At 42.1% G+C, this 23,385-nt stretch overlaps 1 protein-coding gene across 19 annotated transcripts in view; it reads left to right on the forward strand.

Annotated features, from left to right (window-relative positions):
- The window catches only part of PDZD2 (PDZ domain containing 2), a 404,529-nt gene that overhangs the window by 352,881 nt on the left and 28,263 nt on the right, over window positions 1-23,385 (forward strand). For 18 of the 19 annotated variants that reach the window (XM_086361282.1, XM_086361285.1, XM_086361283.1 and 15 more), the window contains 10 exons: window positions 4,187-4,332; window positions 7,907-8,026; window positions 9,001-9,115; window positions 11,571-11,644; window positions 11,789-12,011; window positions 12,801-12,918; window positions 14,546-14,678; window positions 19,635-19,716; window positions 21,183-21,217; window positions 22,409-22,559. In XM_086361282.1, the coding sequence (XP_086217408.1) occupies window positions 4,187-4,332; window positions 7,907-8,026; window positions 9,001-9,115; window positions 11,571-11,644; window positions 11,789-12,011; window positions 12,801-12,918; window positions 14,546-14,678; window positions 19,635-19,716; window positions 21,183-21,217; window positions 22,409-22,559 (1,197 nt within the window). Of the gene's footprint in view, window positions 1-4,186; window positions 4,333-7,906; window positions 8,027-9,000; window positions 9,116-11,570; window positions 11,645-11,788; window positions 12,012-12,800; window positions 12,919-14,545; window positions 14,679-19,634; window positions 19,717-21,182; window positions 21,218-22,408; window positions 22,560-23,385 lie in introns of those variants that run through there. The other variant, XM_086361301.1, reaches the window with a different exon arrangement.

The following is a 23,385-nucleotide window of genomic DNA, read 5'->3' on the forward strand; positions in this document are numbered from 1 at the left end:
AGACTTAGAGATAATAGAGAACAAACTAGTGATTACCACTGGGGAGAAAGATGAGGGAAGGGGAGGGGGGAGTAGTGGATTAAGAGGTAGAAGCTATTATGTACAAAGTAAACTACATAGTTTTATATGTAGGATATATTGTATAATACAGGGGATATAGCCTATATTTTATAATAACTATGAATGGAATATAATTTTTAATGATTGTTAAACACTGTATTATACATGTATAATTTATATCATACGTAAAAATGTACTTCAATTTAAATAAATAAAAATTTTTAGATAAAGTCCCTTAAAGTATCCTATTTTAAAATAGTATACAATATAAACTTCTGCTTCACCGACTATGCTAAATCCTTTGACTGTGTGGATCACAACAAATTGTGGAGAATTCTCAAAGAGATGGGAATACCAGATCAACTTACCTGCCTCCTGAGACACCTGTGTACAGGATCAAGAAGCAACAGTTAGAACCAGACGTGGAACAACTGACTGGTTCCAAATTGGGAAAGGAGTACGTCAAGGCTGTATATTGTCACCCTGCTTATTTAACTCCTATGCAGAGTACATCATGTGAAATGCTGGGCTGGATGAATCACAAGCTGGAGTGAAGATTGCCAGGAGAAGTATCAACAACCTCAAATATGCAGATGATACCACACTAATGGTAGAAAGTGAAGAGGAACTAAAGAGTCCTTTGTGAGGGTGAAAGAGGAGAGTAGAAAAGCTGGCTTAAAACTCAACAGTCAAAAAACAAAGATCATGGCATCCCATCCCATCACTTCATGGCAAATAGATGGAGAAAAAGTAGAAGCAGTTAACAGATTTTATTTATTCTCTTGGGCTCCAAAATCACTGCTGCCATGAAATTGAAAGATACTTGCTCCCTGGAAGGAAAGCTATGACAAATCTGCTGCTGCTGCTGCTAAGTCGCTTCAGTTGTGTCCAACTCTGTGTGACCCCATAGACGGCACCCCACCAGGCTCCCCCGTCCCTGGGATTCTCTAGGCAAGAACACTGGAGTGGGTTGCCATTTCCTTCTCCAATGCATAAAAGTGAAAGTGAAGTCGCTCAGTCGTGTCCAACTCTGAGTGACCCCATGGACTGCAGCCCTGGGTCAGGCTCCCCCGTCCATGCGGTTTTCCAGGCAAGAGTACTGAAGTGGGGTGCCATTGCCTTCTGACAGTGTATTAAAAAGCAAAGACATCACTTTGCTGACAAAGGTCCGTCTAGTCAAAGCTATGGTTTTTCCAGTAGTCATCTATGAATATGAGAGTTTGACCATAAAGAAGGCTTGAGTGCTGAAGAATTAATGCTTTTGAACTCTTGTGTGGGAGAAGACTCTTGAGAGTCCTTTGAACTGCAAGGAGATCAAACCAGTCCTAAAGGAAAGCAACCCAAAGTATTCACTGGAAGAACTGATGCTGAAGCTCCAACACTTTGGCCACCTGATGTGAAGAGCCAACTCGCTGGAAAAGACCCTGGTGTTAGGAAAGATTGAAAGCAAAAGGAGAAGAGGGCAGCCGAGGATGAGATGCTTAGATAGTCATGACTCAGCCAGTGACTCAGTGAACATAAATTTGAGCAAACTCCAAGAGATGGTGAAGGACAGGGAAGCCTGGTGTGTTGCAGTCCACAGGGTCACAAAGAGATGGACATGACTTAGTAACTAAACTACGTATGATAAAGATGTGTTTAAAAATCGTTAATGATTTCTTAAACAAGATGTGACAGTTGCTCAGTCGTGTTTGACTGTTTGTGACCCCATTGACTATACAGTCCCTGGAGTTCTCCAGGCCAGAATACTGAAGTGGGTAGCTGTTCCCTTCTCCAGGGGGTGTTCCCAATTCATTGATCGATCTGGGGTCTCCTGCATTGCAGGAGCTACCAAGGAAGCCCCTTAAAAAAGATACAGGAGTGCCAACCATAAAGAGAAAATATGATATGTTGTTCTACATTAAAATTATGAACTTTTGTTTATCAAAAAATACAGTTGAAAGAATCAAAGTCAGAAAATATATTTGTAATACATAGATTCCACAAAGGACTCATATCCAAAATAAATTAATAATAAAAAATAAAATTCCTGTAAATTAACAGAGAAAAACCCAATAAAAGAATGAGCAAAGGAAAAAAAACCAAAATTTTCTAGTAGTCCAATTGAAAAAGGAAAAAAGGATAAAAGAGCAAAAGACTTGAACAGTCTGTTTACGGCCTTAAAAAAGAAAAACTGTCAATGAATATTTGAAAAGAAGCTCAGTCTCATTAGTCCTTTGTTGTTCAATCACTCAGTCATGTCCAAGTCTTTGTGACCCCAAAGACTGCAGCACACCGGGCTTCCCTGTCCATCACCATCTCCCAGAGCTTGCTCAAACTTATGTCCATTGAGTCAGCGATGCCATCCAACCATCTAATCTTCTGTTGTCCCCTTCTCCTCCTGCCTTCAATCTTTCCCAGCATCAGGGTCTTATCTAATGAGTTGGCTCTTCACATCAGGTGGCCAAAGTATTGGAGCTTCAGCTTCAACATTAGTCCTTCTAATGAATATTTAGGACTGATTTCTTTTAGGATTGACTGGTTTCATCTCCTTTAATTTGATCTCCATTAGTCCTTAGTGAAATGTAAATTAAAAACCACAGTGAGATACCATTATTATCCACTCTAACAGAGTGGTCAAAATTAGAAAGACTGGCACTAGTAAGTCTAACAAGTATGTGGAGGAACAAGCCGTAATGCACCCTGGTGATCCCACTTGGCGAAAGGGAACGCATGCCTGTAACCCAGCCACTCTCATTCTAGATAGATCCAACAGACACAACATGCACAGAATGTCCAACAGTATATTCTAGATCAGGGTCCGCAGACTACCACCCACAAGTGTATTAGTGTGGCCCACAGATAGAAATGCTTTCTACATTTTTAGTGCATCTTAAAAAAATGAAAGAATGTGTGCTGAGACCATCTGTGACTCATAAACCCTAAAACATTTATTATCTGGCCTTTACAGAAAAATGTTTTCTGACCCTTATTCTAGGTCTGAAACTGGAAACAAATCAAATGTCCATTAGCAACAGAATGGATAGATAAATCGTGGTATGTTTATATGATGAAATAGTGTGCAAAAATGGGGTGAACAATCTATTGGCATGCAACAACACGATGGAATTTCACACATACTGAGAATAAGGAGCCAGATTCAAAATGAACATGTTGTATGTGTTCGTTTATATCAAATAGGCAAAAATAATCTGTGATGTTGGACCTCCCGGGTGGCTCAGTGGTGAAGAATCCACCTGCCAAGCAGGAGCTCGCAGGTTTGATCCCTGGGTCAGAAAGATCCCCTGCAGAAGGAAAGGGCAACCCAGTCCAGTATTCTTGCCTGGGAAATCCCATTGACAGAGGAGCCTGGTGGGCTACAGTTCATGGGGTAGCCAAGAGTCGGACATGACTTAGCAACTAAACAACAACTATCTATGATGTTGAAGTCGGGATAATGGCTGCCCTTGGTGAGCAGTGTTTAGTGGCACAAAAGGGGATTTGGAGTCGGACATGACTTAGCAACTAAACAACAACTATCTATGATGTTTGAAGTCGGGATAATGGCTGCCCTTGGTGAGCAGTGTTTAGTGGCACAAAAGGGGATTTGGAGACCTGGTGATAGTCCATGTCTTAGTCTGGATGTTGGTTATTGACAGGTTTATTTTGTGAAATTTCATGGAATGGTTTTGTGCACTTCTCTGTAAGTTATACTTTAACTAAAAGTTTGTTTAAATGTCCATTTGCTATACATGAAAAAAAGCATCTACCGCAAGGGTCTACTACCAATCACAAAGTGATATTCCTCCATCACTAAAAAGCCATCCGCTGACAGCATTCTCACCATTGCTTATTGCCTTATCAACCACAGCTACTACATCTTAGTTGGATTAAATATATACCTTACCCTTTATCCAAACTGGTCACTTTAAAAACTAGCACTTTCTTCAGAGTCTGGCATTACGGCCTCAACACACCCCAAGCTCATGCAGAACTTGACAAGAGAACATGATGAGCCAGGTATTGGCCACCAGACCATCTGAGCAACCGTGAATGTAGGTGTAAATGCAACAAGTTTATACCTGTACATGCTCCTAAGATTCTCTTCATTCTATATCTCGTCATTTTTTCCCTCTGTTTTTTCAAGGTGGTGTACACCGTCTAGAGTCTGTTGAAGAATATAATGAACTGATGGTGCGACATGGTGACCCCCGGGCCAGGATGTTAGAGGTCTCCCGAGATGGCCGGAAGCATTCCCTTCCCCAGCTCCTGGACTCGACGGGCACGTCACAGGTAGCACAGCACTGTGGAGCCCCTGACTTTCTTATCCAGTCATAGCTACTTGGCTACAGGCAGAAGAGCACGTTTCGAACCATGGGTCTCCAGGTTTTCTGTTATTCTCTCAGAGGCCAGCAGGAGCTTCATGTTCTGAAGACCTGTTTGTGTATGAGGGCCAGAAGTATTTAGGACAAGAGATATAGTATAGTCAGTAAGGTCTATCCAGGGAGGCTAGAGAGAAGTCAGCTTAATATTTGGAAATAGAAGAGAAGGGGGAAAAAAATCCCTTGTTGAATCTCAAAATCTCCATTCTCTTCCACTGTGTGTTTTGGAAATGAGAGCCACTTCCATTGCCAGGAGACAATGGCGCCTCACGGTCTGTGGTGAACCACCGTCTCTTGTTCCGTGGGTGTGTTGTGTGTCGGCAGAGCCTGGTGGGTAGGTGGGTGTGGATACGTGGCGGGGTTGGCTGTGGTGTGTGCCTGGATCCTACCTCTTATACAGTAACGGCTCCAACAGCCAAAGTCAGAAGAGACTGCAGAGAGGGCTGAGGGGGGTGGGGATGTTCATATTCTGTCCCCAGCAGAGCTCAGGACTCCGCAGCCCTGCACAGGGGCTCCCCTCGACTTCATCGTCCTCAACCCAGTCAATACCTGGTGGACGTCTCCTAACCAAGTCAGGAGCAGGCTCAGTCTCTGGGAACTTGTGGAGTGTTCTTCCAGTCCTGGCACCGTCAGCCAGAGCGCAGAGGGGTCACTGGCATCCGGTCCCCAGGCCTCAGTGAAGCAGAGATGGGGGGCAGAGGGAGTGACAGCTGTGATACCCTTAAGTGCATGGAGACTCAGGTATCAGAGTTCTAGAAGACCTAGCTCAGGTCATCTGGGTTGGGCTCTTGCTTTGGGTGTCTCACATTTTTACGGATAGGGTAGCTAAATCCCAAAGAGGTTGAGTATTTAGTTCCAAGCGATACACCAGAATCACTGTGCAGAGAGTTTGGCCTGACCTGAATACAATTAGAAAGTGCCCGTGTTTCAGAGGCCGCTGCTGATTAGGCTGTCTTGTGCTGAATCCACCAAGGGCCACTGAACTTGGGGCAATGAGAAAAAGCAGAGCAGAAAACTCGCATGAGGCCTGGTTAAAACCCATGTCTGGAGACAAGTGTGTGTCCTGGGCAGCATGATCCAGTTGGATCAACGGGGAGATTAAGAAGCCGTCAGAGAGCCACATTGCCAGAATGTTTTGGTCAGTGCGGAAAATGAAAGCAGGTCTACTGTTGTCCTGGCCAAGGATGTCTAGCACTAAGGTGCTGACTTCTTAACTGACTCACGAGGAAACCTGACTGTATTTATGGCCGGAAATGATCTATTTCCAAAGTCCAGGAGATGGTGAGGGACAGGGAAGCCTGGTGTGCTGCAGCCTACTGGGTCATGAAGAGTTGAACACGATCTGGCGACTGAACAGCAACAAAAGAACAGGCTTCTAGGAACCAAGAAACACAAGCTAATGCAAGATTTTAAACAAGAAGCTGTTTTTTCCTCTTCGAGTTGTTCTTTCTTTTCTGGCTTCTTTTTTCTGCCTTTTTCTCTTTCTCCCAGGATTTGCCTTTCTTTCTTTCTTTCCTTCCTTCCACTTTTGTTGATTAGTTGTTAAGTCACATCCTAGTCTTTTGTGACCTCACAGACTGTAGCCCACCAGGTTCCTCTGTCCATGGGATTTCCCAGGCAAGAATATTGAAGTGGTTGCCATTCTCTACTCCAGGAGATCTTCCTGATCTAGGGATCGAACCCACATCTGCATGGGCAGCGATTCTTTACTGCTGAGCCATAGGGAAGCCCCTTCCTCTCTCCTCCTCTCTTTCTCTTTCTCTCTCCTATCCTCCCTCCACTAAAAAGTATCGTCTAGATTAGAGCTACCCAATAAAGCTTTCTGCAGTGATGGAAATGTTTTATGTCTACACTACCCAGTATGGTAGCCACATGTGCCTTTGAAGCACATGAAAAGTGGCTAGAGAGACTGAGGAATACATTTTTAATTTTCATATATCTTAATTTAAATATAGATGACCACAGGTGGGCTCATGGCTGCCAAATGGGATGACAGAAGTGTAAAAGTGCAGTGAGACCCCTAAAACTCTTCAGGACAAGAGTGAGGCCTGCTGGCCTCTGATTCCTGCAGGGCAGATGGAAGAAGGCTCTGCTGGAGGTTGTTGATCAGAGAAAGAGTTCCCTTGTGAGTCTGCACATGAACCTCTATATTCGAGGGCTATGCCTGGCTGTTTCCATAATTGTTGTAGTTCAGTTGCTCAGTCGTGTCCAACTCTTTGTGACCCCACAGACTGCAGCACGCCAGGCTTCCCTGTCCATCACCAACTCCCGGAGTTTGCTCAGACTCATGTCCATCAAGTCAACAATGCCATCCAACCGTCTCATCCTCTCTTGTCCCCTTCTCTTCCTGCCCTCAGTCTTTCCCAGCAACAGGGTCTTTACAATGAGTGGCCTCTTCACATCAGGTGGCCAAAGTATTTCCATAATAGTTTCGGTAAAAGGGTGGTAACCTTGCCAAGCCAACATCATTTTCTTTTTTTTTAAATGAATCAGAGGCTGGGAGGCCAACATAGCGGACAGATATTATGTAAAACTGCAAGATATAGTTGTTCTAAGCTGCTAGGAACACGAAAATATCATTAGCAGATCTCATTTCTACCTTCGAATGTAGAATATGCTGATTAAGGATAAAGACTATTTTCTAGTGTCTTTTTTTCTCATATTAAACATGAAATGATTTTGTTGTTTATGCTAGAATATCTATGTCATTTAAGAAATGTATGATTCTAAAAAGAATAGCAAGGAGCTAGATTGTCACAGTGCTTTAGGAATAGATTCATTTACTCTCTTGTTTATATTATGAATGGTCCACACTGCTTACACCCACCCTCTGGACTTGGTGGGTGATGGGAAGGGAAAAGAGATCAAGATTTTGAGCTGCTGCGTGCCAGAAAGGGAAAGTGTGGCTTGTGGAAAAGTATTTAATTTTCCAAATGTGAGGGATCAGAGCTGAAGCTGCTGCAGTCTCTCAGAGGGATTTTTTTATACGGAATAACAGTTGTCTGGGTTTGCGGTTTGGGTTTTATAAGAAACAAAAGCTTGCTGAGTTTTGAGTGAATGAATTGAGCTTGAAATGATGAGCTACTTGCTAACCATGACTGTGAACTTGGAGTGGGGGCAGGGGTGACTTCCAGCGGAGACCCTGACCAGAGGATGCTCATTCTACGTCTCCAAGGCCACTCGGTTTCTGGTCCCTTACTCCACTCCAGAAAGCAAAAAGGATATGTGGAGTAGGCTCGAGGAAGGTGCAGCTTAGGTTATTTATGTGGGGAAAGAAGACGTGGCAGTCCATCACAGTTGGGGCTGTTCCTCCAGTGTGCTTTATAATAAGCTTTATTTAACCCACTGGACCAGGTATGGACCACAGGCCAACGGCCATCTAACACAAAAGACAACTGAGGTTTCCCAAATCTGAGTATATTTTTATACCAGGGACCACAGCAGGATAAGTGAGACGATCTGTGACCTCATGTGCTGACTTTTAGGAATACCACATTGTGAAGAAGTCCACTCGCTCACTAAGCACAACTCAGGTGGAATCTCCGTGGAGACTCATCCGGCCGTCAGTCATCTCCATCATTGGGCTGTACAAAGAAAAGGGCAAGGTGAGCTCTTTTGTGTGCACTGTTTTGCTCTCTAGGTAAATGCTAGTATATATATTTTAAATGATTCCTTTTTAGTGTTGTTTTTACATAAAGTAAGGGAAAAGGTATAAAGAAGAATCAAGTAAGTAGCCTTTGGGTAGATTTGAGTGGACACCCTGGCATCCTTTCCCATGGCCCTGCAGGTGACATCATCAAACCCTTTTTGCCCTTATGATTTCAGGAGTCATCACCTGGCAGCTAGGGCACCATCAAGGGGGGGGTAAATGCCCCAGCTTGTACCACTACTGAAAGAAAATCAGACCCTGCCGCTTCAAGGAATGCCCCCTTGTTATCCTTTTGAATGAATTTCATGGCATTTCCATTATCATAAGAGGAATAATGACAAATAATTTGTTACACAAATATCAAAATAGCCATTTTGATATCCATTTGATATTATACAAAAATGAATAAAACAGATATGGCACCTGCATAGCTATGAGCTATTAATTGATCCATGTGAAACTGACATCTTTGGAGAGCAAAAGATTGTAAAATGTCAGCAATTTCAAATGTTTACCTAAAACTTTTCACCCTTTAATATAATGCATAGCTAGCATAATGCAAGTGGATCTGAGGAGGGTCATGGTGAGGGGAACACATGAATTTGTAGCTACTAACTCAACTCTACGGGCTTCCCTCATGGCTCAGATGGTAGAGAATCCAACTGCAATGCAGGAGACCCAGGTTTGATCCTTGGGTCAGAATAGACCCTCTGGAGAAGGGCATGGCAACCCACTCCAGTATTCTTGCCTGGAGAATCCCATGGACAGAGGAGCCTGGTGGGCTACAGTCCATGGGGTTGCAAAGAGTCGGACACAACTGAGTGACTAACACTTTCACTTTAACTCAACTCTGAGTTAAATACTACATTGGGGGGTGCCCTCAGTGAAGAAGTGCACTGACAACCTGCACCCCCATCTTTCTGCGTCCAGGGCCTTGGCTTTAGCATTGCTGGAGGTCGAGACTGCATTCGAGGACAGATGGGGATTTTTGTCAAGACCATTTTCCCAAATGGATCAGCTGCAGAGGATGGAAGACTTAAAGAAGGTAGGAGAGAACCTTCTGGTGGTCCTCAGTGAGCTCTGATTCTAGGAGAATCTGCCCCCTGGCAAGGTGTGAAGCAAATGCCTGAGTGGCTATGGCTCTGGGCTTGGTAGTTGGATAGACTTGGGCTGAATCCAGTGCTTACTCAGGACCTTGGACAATTCGCATAACCTGAGCTTCACTTTCTTCTGTTGTAAACTTGGGATGTGAATACCTACCTTGAAGAACTGTTGTGAGGATTACAGGAGACGTTATGTGAGAAGTGGCTTGAGTTTTTAAATGTCTGTCTTGTCCCCGTGATCTTTGAAATTGCCTTGAAAATTCCTGAGCGTTTACAGTGCATTCTTGTTTGGGGCTGGAGTACATAAACATCTTTCACCAACCCCATAGCACCTACCATTTTTGACACACCTATGCATACTAGACAAGCACTGTTTGCTCCCAGCTTTATTGAGATATAATTGATAACTGTGTGCATTGAAGGTGTACGTGATAACTTTATACACTTGCATATTGCAGAATGATTGCCAAACAATGTTAATGAATACCTCCATCACCTCACGTATTGACCTAGTGTGTGTGCATGTGATGAGAACATTTAGCATCTTTCTTAGCAATTTTCAAGTATATAACCCAGTCTCATTAACTATATGCACCAATCTGTGCCTTAGATCCCCAGAACTTGTTTGTGAATCCTGATTTTTTCTCCTCCTTATTAATATACTTCCTGCATGGAATGATTGAATCATACTATTACTAGTTACCTTCAAAAATGCTGTGACCGTTCAGTTCAGTTGGTGCAATTATGTTGTGTTTAACCAGCTTATTTCTTTTAAACTGATAGGAATAAATTGGAATCTCTTTTTTTTGTAGGCAGAGCGATCCCAGAAGTCTGTGTCCTAATGATAAGCCATGACCAGGCTTCATATTTTAATGGCAGAATTTTTTCTTTCTTTCTCAGAGGAAGGGTTAACCCCCAGGTGGTGTTTGTGTCTCATTTCCCAACAATGTAAAATTCTAGCGGAGCATTTTTATAATGGATGTGCCATGTGTTCACTTGACTGAAATTCATCCTGCAGTGCTAGCAGAATAGGGTAAAATGGCAGGGAAAAAATCAATAGGAGAGGTTAATAGCACTTGCTTCTCCTAAATCCTGTATTTTCGTATGTATTCACTTACAATAAATAGAGGTCATCAGAATGGTCATCAGAACCTGTTGAATTGATCTGTCTTTTAAGTAATCTTTAAAGATTTTTAAGAGCATGAGTGATCATTTTAATGTTTCTACCTTTTTCTCAGGTGGAAACAAACCAAAAACCTCACCTAGTTGAGTCTTGGTTATGCCAGGTGATTTTTAAACAGATTATTTCACTTGTTTTGCAACATCTGTAATTGCATTTACAGAAAAGGCACATAACACATGGGTTCGGTGCTGCTTGCCTTTTTAATCCTGTGTACAGGGTTCCTTTAATGGAATACCCCGTGTGCTCCTGGGATCGGCTGTCCGTGCGAGGTGAAAATGTGTGTTCATGGGCCACTCTGCACTCTGTTATAAGGGAGTTCCTCTTCTGCACCACACTGCTGTGCAGGGTTCAGCTTGTGCGCCTTTGTGGTGTTTTTGATGAACTGTTACTCCAAAAACTAGAACGTAACACAGGAATCCAAAGCCGGAAACTAGCTTTAAGTCAAGAGAATGTCCGAGCTCTATTATGTTCCCAGCAGACACTATCAACAACTTGAAAAATGACCTGACTGTGCCTTCTTGGAGTTGAAGATGAGTTCAGGATAGTTTGAGAGAGAACGAGAATGAGAGCAAGAGAGAGAAAGAAATTTGGTATTAGTCTACAGCAGTCTCCTAGATCGAAGTGTATACTAACTTGCCAGCTTACTGACAGAACCTTGAACACCATTAAAACCAAGCATCTAGACTGTGGGGCTGCACGTAGATGTGAGGCCGCCATTCCTAAAGAATATCTCATGTGTTTCCTTGTCTCTGTCACTGAAGCCGCTTTTCACACACCATGTCTTTCTGAAAATACAGGCTTGGCTTCGCACGTGTTATGGGTGTTTGTGCTTCACCACCAGTGGGTGTAAGTTGTGAACCAAAGACTGTAAGAAAAGGGTAGGAATTCAGTCTTTGTAGTTTGATTTCTAAATGTAGAGCATGTATTATCAGACTTGGTAGTGGCAAGAGAGTAAGATCTTGATGCTTCCCACAGTTGTTTTAATTAAAGGTGAAAATAGAGAATTACCGCAGAATAACATACAATGTCATTTATTGAACCATTTTGTAACATTCCTTGGAGCTAAGCTAATGAGAGTAGATTGGAACAATAAAATTCATCTTAAAGAGTTGTAAATCAGGGATTTTATGGTATTTTATTTAATACTGACCAAGCAGTTAGATTCCAGTAAACTAAAGCTTGATGTTAATGTAATTCCCAAATTTGCTCACTAGGGGATGAAATCCTAGATGTAAATGGAATACCAATCAAGGGCTTGACATTTCAAGAAGCCATTCATACCTTTAAGGTAAGGACATTCTTACTGACCTCCTTTATCATAATCTTTGTTTTTCTTTATTTCATTCTGGTTTGGGTTTGGTGATTTTTTTTTCTCCCATCATTTGATAAAAGGACAACCTGAATGTTTTAGCCCTTCTTCCTGTTTTCTCAGCAAATCCGGAGTGGATTGTTTGTCTTAACGGTACGCACCAAGTTACTGAGCCCGAGTCTCACGCCCTGCTCCACACCCACACACATGAGCAGATCAAGCTCCCCAAACTTCAATGCCAGCGGGGGAACCTCAGCAGGGGGCAGTGATGAAGGCAGTTCGTCCCTGGGTCGGAAGGCCCCCGGGCCCAAGGACAGAATCGTCATGGAAGTAACCCTCAACAAAGGTGATACCAGCTTGTCCTCATTTCGTTACATTCTCTCAAATCATAATTTGTAATCTGTTCTTGGGTTCATTTTTTTTTATATGTCTTTTTCTATGAATTGCTTCTTTGGAACATTCTGCTACCAACAACATATGGCGTTCTCTAAATGGGCAGTAGGATCAAAAGGAGAGATCTCAGTCACTTCACTAAAGTGAAGAAAAGTTCCCCGTAGCTCAGTTTTTTAAAGCTCTCTCTGGATGAATCACTGTGTGTCAGAGACTCATGTTAAAAACATCACTCACTAGCTGAATTCTAGGGCCAATATAACATTTTCAAGGAGAAAGAATATAGTTAAGAATATAGCTAACACCAGTAACTAAAAATCCTGGGTAACACCAAATCTTACTGCTTTTAATCTTTGCCTCCAGTGGTAGAAATATGATGAGCAACTGAACAACCTAGAAATCAATGGGAGGCAAAAGAAAGCCTGAAGTTGTATATCCAGAATAGAAAATGTTACTGGGACTCTGCCTGTTTCCAAAAACAGATTCAAGGAGACCCTTCAGACTAAGAAGAGAATGGACCATCAAATAATTCACAGTCCATAGTTAGCCCCTGGTTCTGCCATAGACTCATTTCATTAAAAGAATATGGCTCAAATTGACAAAGAAAAGTAAAATGTATATCCTAAGTCTGGTCTAAAAATAGGTGGTTGTTGGTCAAAGTATACATTAATGCAGATTCAAATTACTGATACTCCTTTTCTTTCTTTCTTTTGATTTTGTTTTCTTTCAATGATGCCTCCCACAGAGCCCAGAGTTGGCTTAGGCATCGGTGCCTGCTGCCTGGCCCTAGAAAACAGCCCTCCTGGCATCTACATCCACAGCCTTGCCCCAGGATCAGTGGCCAAGATGGAGAGCAATCTGAGGTTGGTTGTAAACCTGAGAGTTTAGAGTTCTGGTGGATTTGTGAATATGTGAATACATACATAAGATACCTGCCCTGTTACATTCCCTTGTGAAATTCTAAATGTTTATATTATTTTGCGGTCATGTAGCTAGAATTACAATCAAAAGCATCTCCAAAGATGAAAAAGATAAATGAAATTTGGTTCAAGAATTCCAGATCTTGGCTTTCCCTACCAGTTCTGTTCTATTTGGACTCAGAAGTTCAGTTTCAGAAACTTGACACAATCCAAGTCTATGTAGATACCTATAATTATCCAAATATTTTCTTTCTCTTTCATACACATTTATATAGAATTCATATAAGCTGCTGGGAACTATTCAAAATGGCTCAGAATCACTGGATACAAGAGAGTCCTAAGATCATGCCCTTGAACAGGAGGCCTTTATTATTAAGTACAATCTCCTGAACCTTTCCTGTTGTTTCATTCCTTTTTGAGACGTGATGTCTAGATGGTTACTGTCTGAAATCACTGCGTGTCTGATTTCTCAGTTCAGCTAGCTGAGTTGTAGCTTGGGTATTCTGTTTATACAAGAGAAGTTTCAGTGTTCTATTATATAGTAATTGCAGTGGGTCTGTGCCCACCTAAACTTCACAAGAATGTACACGTATTTCATGAAGCACTCTGTGCAAACAGTATCATCTTTCTCTCCTCTAAGTTTTCAGGTCCTTGAGCAGTTGAGGAATTATCAAAATGACATTCCTTGAGGTTGCCATTTTGAGGCCCTGTTAATAGATTATATTATGTTTTTAGTTAATCATCAGAGTGAATTTCCATATTGAAAAAAATTTAGCAAATCATCCAAAGTACATTAAAGAAAATATACTTTTAGAACCCAAGGAAAAAAATCCTTTAATGACATCCCAAGATGATGTTTCTTTCTTGAATGGTTCCATATGTCTGGAGCCTGCCAAATGACCATTCTTCAAACCCCACATAAAGACTCTTTGTTTTCTCATACTGAGTTCTCTCCCTATAATTTCAAGTCAAAATGGGCATCTTGTCCCCAATTTCTCATTTGTTCAAATCTGAAACGTTTTTACAAATTATTGGGTAACCTTTGAGCTTCAGATATTTCCTTCTTAAATTATATTACAATAATCATTTCAATATGGTAGGGGAAAAGCAACTGGTGGTGGTTGAGGGACTGTCACTTGATGAGCAAAGGTAGGCAAACCTGAGTTCAGCAGTGTGTGGCATCTGGGTGACCTCTCCGAGCCCATGGTCTTACCTACATAATGGGAATAATAATACCTAGTCAAAGCATTGTTACATAAATTTCTTTTTATAGTACTTGGCCTGCAATATGTGTTTGAGTAATAGTAACCTTCATTGTTGTCCTTATTATCAATTTTAACTTTACTACTTCTGAAAATACAGGTAGATACCCATAATGGTCTTCGTCAGTTTAAAACCTAATGTGTTTATGAGGGTTTTGCTTTTTTATACGTATGCAAAGATGCGAGGATATCATTTGCTCCTTAAAAGTATTCAGAAAAGATTTCATATTATGTAAACCACTCCCAGAAGGAAGTCTTGTGAAAAACTAACTGTTACTGCAGAGAGTTGATCATGTTGTCCTCCCTAGCCGCGGAGATCAAATCCTGGAAGTGAACTCCGTCAACGTCCGCCATGCTGCTTTAAGCAAAGTCCACTCCATCTTGAGCAAATGCCCCCCAGGACCCGTTCGCCTGGTCATCGGCCGGCACCCTAATCCAAAGGTGAGGTATCCCACACTGTCCTAAGTCTGGGAAGGCAGCTGTTTGTCCAGTAGCAATGGCACACGTGTTCTATGACCATGCAGACTCTTTGATGAGACCGTTCACCCAGCTGGGGATGGGAATCAGCCTGTGGCCACCCAGTGACCAAGGTAACTGTTAACACTTGGGAAATGAATTATTGATCTGGACTTCATCTTCACACTCAGAACATTTTATTAGAAAATGTTGACAATATTATTGGTGAACTTAAAGTTAGTGGAAGGTGGGAGTGCTAAGTATGGAAGGTAGGGTTCTGAGTAACCCCCATTGGCTGTTCAATCTTTGGTGAGATACTTAGCCTTTTCAGGTTTCTGCATCCAGAAAATCAGAAAGCATTGAAGTTGATGCTCTTTCCAGGCCATCCTTGACCTGAGCAAAATACTTGTGTGATTAATGCTTAAGAGCCCACTAAGTTTCTTCCAGCATCAGTCTCACACTGTTTCGCCACACTGACTTGCAGATAATCATAGCCCCTGTGTGGGGGGCCTCTGCTGTTTACTCTGGAGAAGGTAATGGCAACCCACTCCAGTATTCTTGCCCTGGAAATCCCAAGGACAGAGGAGCCTGGTGGGCTACAGTCTATGGGGTTGCAGAGTTGGACATGACTAAAGTGACTTAGCATGCATGCATGCTATTTACTTGGTTGTATCTCTTCTACTTAGACGATTGGTTTTAATTTTTTAAGCTAACCACAGGATACTTTAGCAAGTTCAACACAACCCATTTTGAGAGCTGTTTTTGGTTGGTTTTGAGTACTCCAGGTAAAACTCTTAAAATCAGCTTGTCTCCAACATGGTAATCTTTTTTTCTCCCCCCTCCCAAATCTGACCTTTCAACAACTCAGAATGCTCATTTAGACCATTAAGTCTTCCAATGCCTGACATGTGGCTACTGTCCACTTTGTATTATTTGTAGAGTTATTTGATTACATCCTGAATGGCCCCAGACTGCTATACTGGATGGACTCTTATGCTAGTTTACAAGTAAGAAGTTTGTACCAGGAGACCTGGCAGGTTCTCCCATGTGGCACATCTGAGATTTCTTCAGTGCAGTAACTTTATGGGGTCATTTTCACTGTCTCAGCAGTGTTCGTTATTCGTCCAGTTGCATGCTGTGCATGCTAAGTCACTTCAGTCATGTCTGACTCTTTGCAATCCCATGGACTGTAGCCCGCTGGACTCCTCTGTCCATGAGATTCTCCAGGCAAGAATACTGGAGTGGGTTGCTGTGCCCTCCTTCAGGGGATTGTCCCAACCCAGGGATGGAACCCATGTCTCTTACATCTCTTGCATTGGCAGCAGGTCCTTTACCGCTAGCACCACGTGGGAAGCCCTGGCCGTCCAGTTTCCCGTATACAAATAACCACTGCAAAGGTGTGACTCTGTGCCTTGATTCGGGATAGAGATGTCAGTCAAGCTCCTTGGACCTTTATTGCTGATTCAGACTCAGCCCCGCTACTTCCCCCACCCCCACTCCCCAGGGTGTTTTCTCTTGTCTTCAAGCATTTTTTTTTTTAAGTCTTATTGAAGTAGTTACAATATTGCTTCTGTTTTTTCGGCCCAGAGGCGTGTGGAATCTTAGCACCCCGACCAGAGGTCGAACCTACACACACACCCTCTCCCCAACACCAGAAGGTGAGGTCCCAACCACTAGAGCACCCAGGAAACTCCTACAAGCATTCTTAAAAATGTCTTACATAAAAGCTACTTGAATAAATATCATTTCTAGAAAATCAAGTCCTGCTTCCACCTTTTCCTGTTTTTTCTCCTTGTCATTGCCGGTGTTTCTCCTTTCTGTTCTGTAATCCTGCCTTTCCCTCGGAATCTGCTCTACTCTGTCCCCCTGCTGTCCCCCGAGCTCTCTCTGGGACACTTTTAACCCTGCTTTGACTCACAGTCTCAACTCCTCCCTCCAGGGTTCTCCCTTGGATTCCACCACCCTCGTGGCCACACTCCTCTAACCTTAGGAAGCAGTCCAACAAGCTATGGCTGCTGATCCAGCCCATCCCTCGGCAACATTAGAGAAAATTAAGTTCTCTATGGTTTGCAGTTATTGGCTTCAAGGCATCTCTGACTTCAAAATCCATTCCAACCTCACACAGGTCGTGATTTGTTGGTCAGCCTAATCTTACCCCAAAGCATCTGCCTAATTTGCCAATACAATCAAACATCGAAATGGCATTCCAGTGCAAAGCAAAACAATCCTGGTCTTCTGGTGGTCTATGATTCTGTGGAACACACGGGTTGACTCATGTTTCTAGCCATGGTAGAATGGTCGTCAGGATGGTGCTGGAGATACGTTCAAGGAACCAAATTTCGGTATTTGTTTGGCTGGATTTCATGTTTCCTCCTAGGTAAACATAGTGTTCTTAGTTGTAACATCATACTATATTTTCCTTTCGGTCAAGATTCCATTTTACGTTTAATGTATTTTTATACCACTTATCCCAACATCTCGTGCCAGTGGCACATTTTGATACTCTATGTATGCTCTTCCTCAGTTTTCATGCTGTTCCAAGAGAAATACCACAAGGATTTTCTTCTCTTCTGTTTCTCATAGTGACTGAAGCAGTGGCCGCCCAATTGGGATATTCAAACCCTCCAGGTTTAGACAAGCTAAGACTTGGACCTGCTCGTGTGGCAGATTCTAGCTGATGTTAAGTAGAAGAAAGTAATAGAGGTCCATTATTAATTGATACTGGGGCTTTCAGCATGATTAGAGTTATCCAGGAAATCTTTCACTTGTTTTAAACCCCAACCATTTTTCTCCCACTCAAAAATAATTGCAAATATTCAGAGTCTAATGTCAAGAAAAGTCTGCAGCCATTTTTAATGGCTCATTTATACAGAATTACTCTTTGGTTTATGAAGGTATGTGTGGGAGTATGCATTTTGTCTGCATGCATGTTTGTACATGTTTTATTTCCTGTGAAGACTATTAGAAACTATTACACAAAGTCCCTGATGTGACGATGGTTGATGTGTTAGGTTAAAGTGTAATGCTGAATCCTGTAGAGAACTGTTCATTTACTTCTTAAGGCAGATGGCTGTGCTTATCCAAATATTATTTATTCTGAATGATATTTTAATACACAGAATTACTGTCCTACATTTAAAATATTCTTACCTTAAAAAAAATAAACTATACAAGTCCTGTAGTTGCTCTTAAAATATCTCATAGTTCCTCATGTATCAGGCTTTTGAAAACCCTTCCCATGAAGGACTTGCCTGGTGGTCCGTTGGTTAAGACTCCGTGCTTCCGCTTCCACTGCAGAAGGTATAGGGTTCAATCCCTGGTTGGGGAACTAAGATCCCGCATGCCATGTGGCACGGTCAAAAAAAAAAAAATTAAGAAAAATTTTAAAAATAAAAATCTTCCCATGAATAATTACAGTTATGGATAACAACTGTTGGTGGAGTGGGAGGGGGGCATGGAGGAATCCATGAGTTTACCATGCCACCAAAAAATATAAAGGAAAAGAGAATTATAAATTCACTATTTTTGAAAACTTCATTATAATAACTGATTCAGCAAGAATATGAATGATGCTAAAACCATTGAGTGGAAATATATTGGGAAGCAGGATAAAACAGTCTCAAACTGTCTCCTGCCAGATTACTCATTAATGGCAACAACACAACAAGTCCTGTGGAGAAATCTGGTGAAACCCTAAACAAGTGGTCAGAGTTGTCATCAGTTATGAAATACACTGATCCTGTGATGTACCGAAAAAGAAACAGTTTTTATAATTCTGTAGTTTTTCTGCCCCCAAAGGCATCACCTAAATCTAAGCATGAAGAAACTATTGGACAACTCGTAACTGAGGGTTTGGATTGGACTAGTGTCTTTCAAATTATCAATATCATGAAAGACAAAGGCTTAGAATTATTTTGGATTATAAATAGACATATAAAGGAGAATAAATAGACATGAGTACAGGATTTTGAATTCTGGGTTGTCAGATACACCCCTCCCCCAAAAAACCCTTTTCTCTAAAGCATACTAGGCAGAGAAGTTGGTGACGGGCCGCTAAGGCCCATCGCAGATAAGGAGCTTGCTCTGGAATATAAATCGGTCACATCACTGTGCACGCTATTTACTTCATTTGACATTTAAACCTCGCGAGACGTTGATGAAAGCAGCTGAGTATTGATTTGCATTCTCAGGGAAAACCCTTATCTCATCCCAGCCTGGCATCAAACTTTCTGTGAATTATTTCCAGCCTCAAGACACACTTTGAGTAGCGTTTCTGAAGACTAGTCCTAGGGATGTGAAATGTATATTTGACCATCATTTTTATCAATGTTAAATTTGCTGAACTTGATAATAGTACCAAGATTATTTAAGAGAATGTCCTTGTTTTCAGGAGATACTTACTAAATTATTTACAGGTGAAGGGTCATGATGTCTGAAACTAACTCCCAAATGGTTTAGTAAAAAGTTGTGTGTGTGTGGAGAAGATAAAGTATGAGTGTGAATGTGGAACTTTTTTTTTTTTTTAAAGTGAGTATAGTTGAAGAGTATACTATCCTGGTGCTATTCTTGCAAATTTTATGTAAGTTTGAAATTGTTTAAGTTTAGGGAAAAAAAGAATGAGAAGTGAGTGTTTTGGAGAGAGACACAAGTCAGCCATGTTGTTGGTAACCAGCGATGAATGCTTTGCTTCATGAGCTTGGGTATCAACAGAAGGTCTGGTTTTGAATCCAGTGTTTGAAGCAGTCCATTAACCCAGCTGTTAATGGATATAATAACTACTCATATGCCCTGGTTTATTGCTTCAGAGGGTGGTCATAGTCTTTGGTCTTGCAATTTTTCTCTTTATCTGAGCTCCAGCCTCTGACTCTGGTCCTAGCTACTTTTATTGGGGAAAAATAAATAAATAAAACCGTCTAATTTGTGCTTTCTGCTGACAATCAGGTTTCCGAGCAGGAAATGGATGAAGTGATAGCACGCAGCACTTATCAGGAGAGCAAAGAGGCCAGTTCCTCTCCTGGCTTAGGTACTGTAACTGCACATCTTCATTCAACATTCAGAAGAGTCTCTGGTTACGTTCCCCCCGGGGGCACTCCCCTGCGCACTATTATTGGAGTCTTGGTAATTACTGGGCTTGGCAGAAGTAGCTGTCAAAGAGATTCCATGCTTTCCCTTAGCGGCTGCTTTTGATTTCTACAGTTATTTAACGTGCTGTATTAAAGTTCCAGCCATGCACGCTTTTTCTACTGCTTTAAGATAATTTGCAAAAATGAGTTAGCATTTCAGGTGTTTATGTACAATTCATGTTAAGTAGAACATGAATTCTACTTCATTCCAAGTAGAAATGAAATGCTACCAAATTACCAGTTGTTTCTGTAGGCACGGGGTACAATCCAGCCAAAAACCTGGGATTTCTTTATACAAATTCAAAGTTTCAACTGAAATGTAACAGGCTGCAAAAATCATGATTTTCCTCCTCCTCAAGTGGAAAGTTCAGTCATAGGAGGATTGCCCTAGTAAGAATTTCACATGAATTTAAAACATGAAACTTTGCACCAAGTTGGAAAAGTAATGTTTCCTGTACAGTGGGAATCTCAAGGGACTCTGCTGATGTATCTGAACTCGAGATGTTACTGATATTAAGACTAATGTCGGGAGGAAACAGACACGAGTTACTGGTTGTCAAAGGAAAAGGAAGGCATGCGGTTTTTTGGCAACCAAGAAGTACCCTAATTATTTGCATCCATAATTAATATATTGAAAGTGGGCACAGCCATAATGGACTCTTTATTCAACTCACTCATTCTCCTGAAGTGCCTGAAGGCTGTCCTCTCATAATCCTAATATATTCACTCAGTCATTTATAAAAGATTTTACTAAGCTATGATCCTTAAACTCAAAATCTTTTTGCTCATGGAATATAATTTAAAATCTCCATGCTGAGTCTTTTTGTCCTTCAACTAAAAACTAAGACAGATATTCAGCCCTCTCCCTCTTTCTTTCATGAGTTTTTTGAGTGCTGTTCCTTTCTTCATTCATCCTTCAATCCATTTATCAAATATCACTGAACACTTCCTAGATCCTAGTGCTAAGCCCTGCAGGGCCTGATCAGTGATAGGTAAATAGTCAAGGAAGAAGAGAACAGGCATCCACTTGTAATTAAATTATAGTATGCATATGGAAATTGGTATATGGGCAGTATAAAGTTCTTCTGAAATGCAGAGGAAGTTACTTCCAACTATTAATAGGATCACCATGGAGTCAGTAGCATATGGGGGCTTGAAGCTTGAGAAGAATCTTGGGAGGTGGGACGGGTACCCAATAGACTACATGCATGTCCATTCCCACACACGTGGCCCTTCCGTGCCTATTGAGCAGAGAGGGTTTTGTTTAATATGTCTGGCTCCTTCTTTTCCTGTTAAGAAGGTGAGCCTATTTGTAAGGATTTGAGCTTCATTTTTTTTACAGTATGGTAAATTTTTCCCCCAACAGGTACCCCCTTGAAGAGTCCTTCTTTTGCAAAAAAGGTGAGTCAAGAAAAGGCACTTTGCTGCCTTGCTTTACTGGTTCAGTTCAGTTCAGTCGCTCAGTTGTGTCCAACTCTTTGCAGCCCCATAGACTGCAGCATGCCAGGTTTCCCTGTCCATCACCAATTCCTGGAGCCTACTCAAACTCATGTCCATTGAGTCGGTGATGCCATCCAACCATCTCATCCTCTGTCGTCCCCTTCTCCTCCCACCTTCAATCTTTCCCAGCATCAGAGTCTTTTCAAATGAGTCAGTTCTTTGCATCAGGTGGCCAGAGTATTGGAGTTTAAGCTTCAGCATCAGTCCTTCCAATGAATATTCAGGATGGATTTCCTTTAGGATGGACTGGTTGGATCTCCTTGCTGTCCAAGGGACTCTCAAGAGTCTTCTCCAACACTACAGTTCAAAAGCATCAATTCTTTGGCAGTCAGCTTTCTTTATAGTCCAGCTCTCACATCCATACATGACTACTGGAAAAACCAGAGCTTTGACTAGACAGACCTTTGTTTTGGAGCCCATAAATCAAACCATAGGGTCCAATCTGTATTTCTGCCCATGAGTCATCTTGGCCATTTTACACAGCAAACAGCAAAAATGTCCATTTGAGAACAAGTATATAAATGTGAGTTTCTTTTATTAAATATTCATTCAGGAAAAGAACAAAACAACAAAATAAAAGAACTGAGCTACAGTTTGAAAAATAACTGCTCCCCGCCCCCTGTTTTTTTTAATAAAAGGGGCCTGGGTCAGTTTGGGGAGGGCATCTGCAACTTTAAGGAATCTTTCTTAGCTGGCTGTTCCAAAAACTCAGTGGATCAGAGAACAAGAGTCAAACTCGCCTGTTCTGTTGTTTCATCGGTAGGCTGAACCAGTGGCTTGGAATTCCATTCCTCCTCCTATCTCTTCCCCCGGTCTTCTTCCTGGGATGGTTGATGCATTGCTGCTGTGGTTTTTCTGATCGCAGCCAAAAACGTATTTCTTAAAAACATTGTCTGGCAGCAATTGCCTTTTAATTCATTCAGTGTTTAATTTAGTGATCCTAAAGTAAATGGAGGTGGGCGTTTACTATCACAGCTGTTTTGAGTGACCGCAGATGAGAACAAAGTGCTTTCGGGAAGATGGGACACAATTACTATTTAAAATAATCCACTCTGGCACATCTTCCTCATCTAGCACTGCCTTCTTCAACAGGACTCCCTGATTTCTGAATCTGAACTCTCCCAGTACTTCGCTAACGACGCCCCAGGCCCGCTGTCCGACTTCATGGTGGCCGGCTCCGAAGATGAAGACCCTCCAGGGAGCGGCGGCAGCAGCAGCTCCGTGGAGCCCCCCAGCACCTCCCGTAAGCCCTGACTCTCTGACTCCATGATGCGTTGGTTTACACGTCACGGTGCTGGGGTACGGAAAGAGGACTGGAGACCACACCCATGGTTGAGTAGGAGCCACCTTTCTACCCTGACTAAAGGCAGAGTTTGATCTTGGAAAACTCAGTGCACTCCTAGTGACCGGCCTCCCCACTTCTACAGTCAACAGGCTGGGTGCACGGTCTGTACCCCAAGTTGGAAAGCTAAACTGCCCCCACCTTGAGATGCTATTTACACAGCGTAGTCTTGGAATTTGTGGCATCGAATCGTGGCTGATAACCTGATGGTCTTATGTTTTAGGGGAATCCTAACCAAATTCTTCACTAGACCCTAAACTTAACTCTTTTTAGAAGGCAGTGAGTGAATGATTTAGAACGTATGAGACAGATTTGTTATCATATGGGTTTTACTTTTTTTTTAAAAAAAAGACCTCATTGATTATTTTCTCAGTATAATCTGAAATAATGACCTGATATGAACTGCACTGACTCCTCACTCCCACCAGTGTGGTTTCCTTTTGCTCATTTCTAATGTCTGAATAAGAAAATCCCCTGTCTCAGACAAGAACCTGTCTAGCTCGTTTGGAGCAGCCCACGTGCTTCCTCCAGGCTCTGATAGAAACGCTCTAAGGCGGAAGCACGTGTAATTTTTCACTACATTTAACGAGATGCGAAGAGTTTGCAGAGCTCCCACGCCTTCCTTCCCTTCCCAGGTTGGAGTTTATAAATTATGTGTAGTCTCAGGCTTCAGCTCACCACTCTCTCGGAGCTCACGCGCCCATTAATCAAGCCCGCCTCCCTCCTG

Source organism: Bos grunniens, chromosome 20, assembly GCF_055505025.1.
Source record: "Bos grunniens cultivar Pamir isolate PY7600 chromosome 20, Bosgru_T2T1.0, whole genome shotgun sequence".
NCBI lineage: Eukaryota > Metazoa > Chordata > Mammalia > Artiodactyla > Bovidae > Bos > Bos grunniens.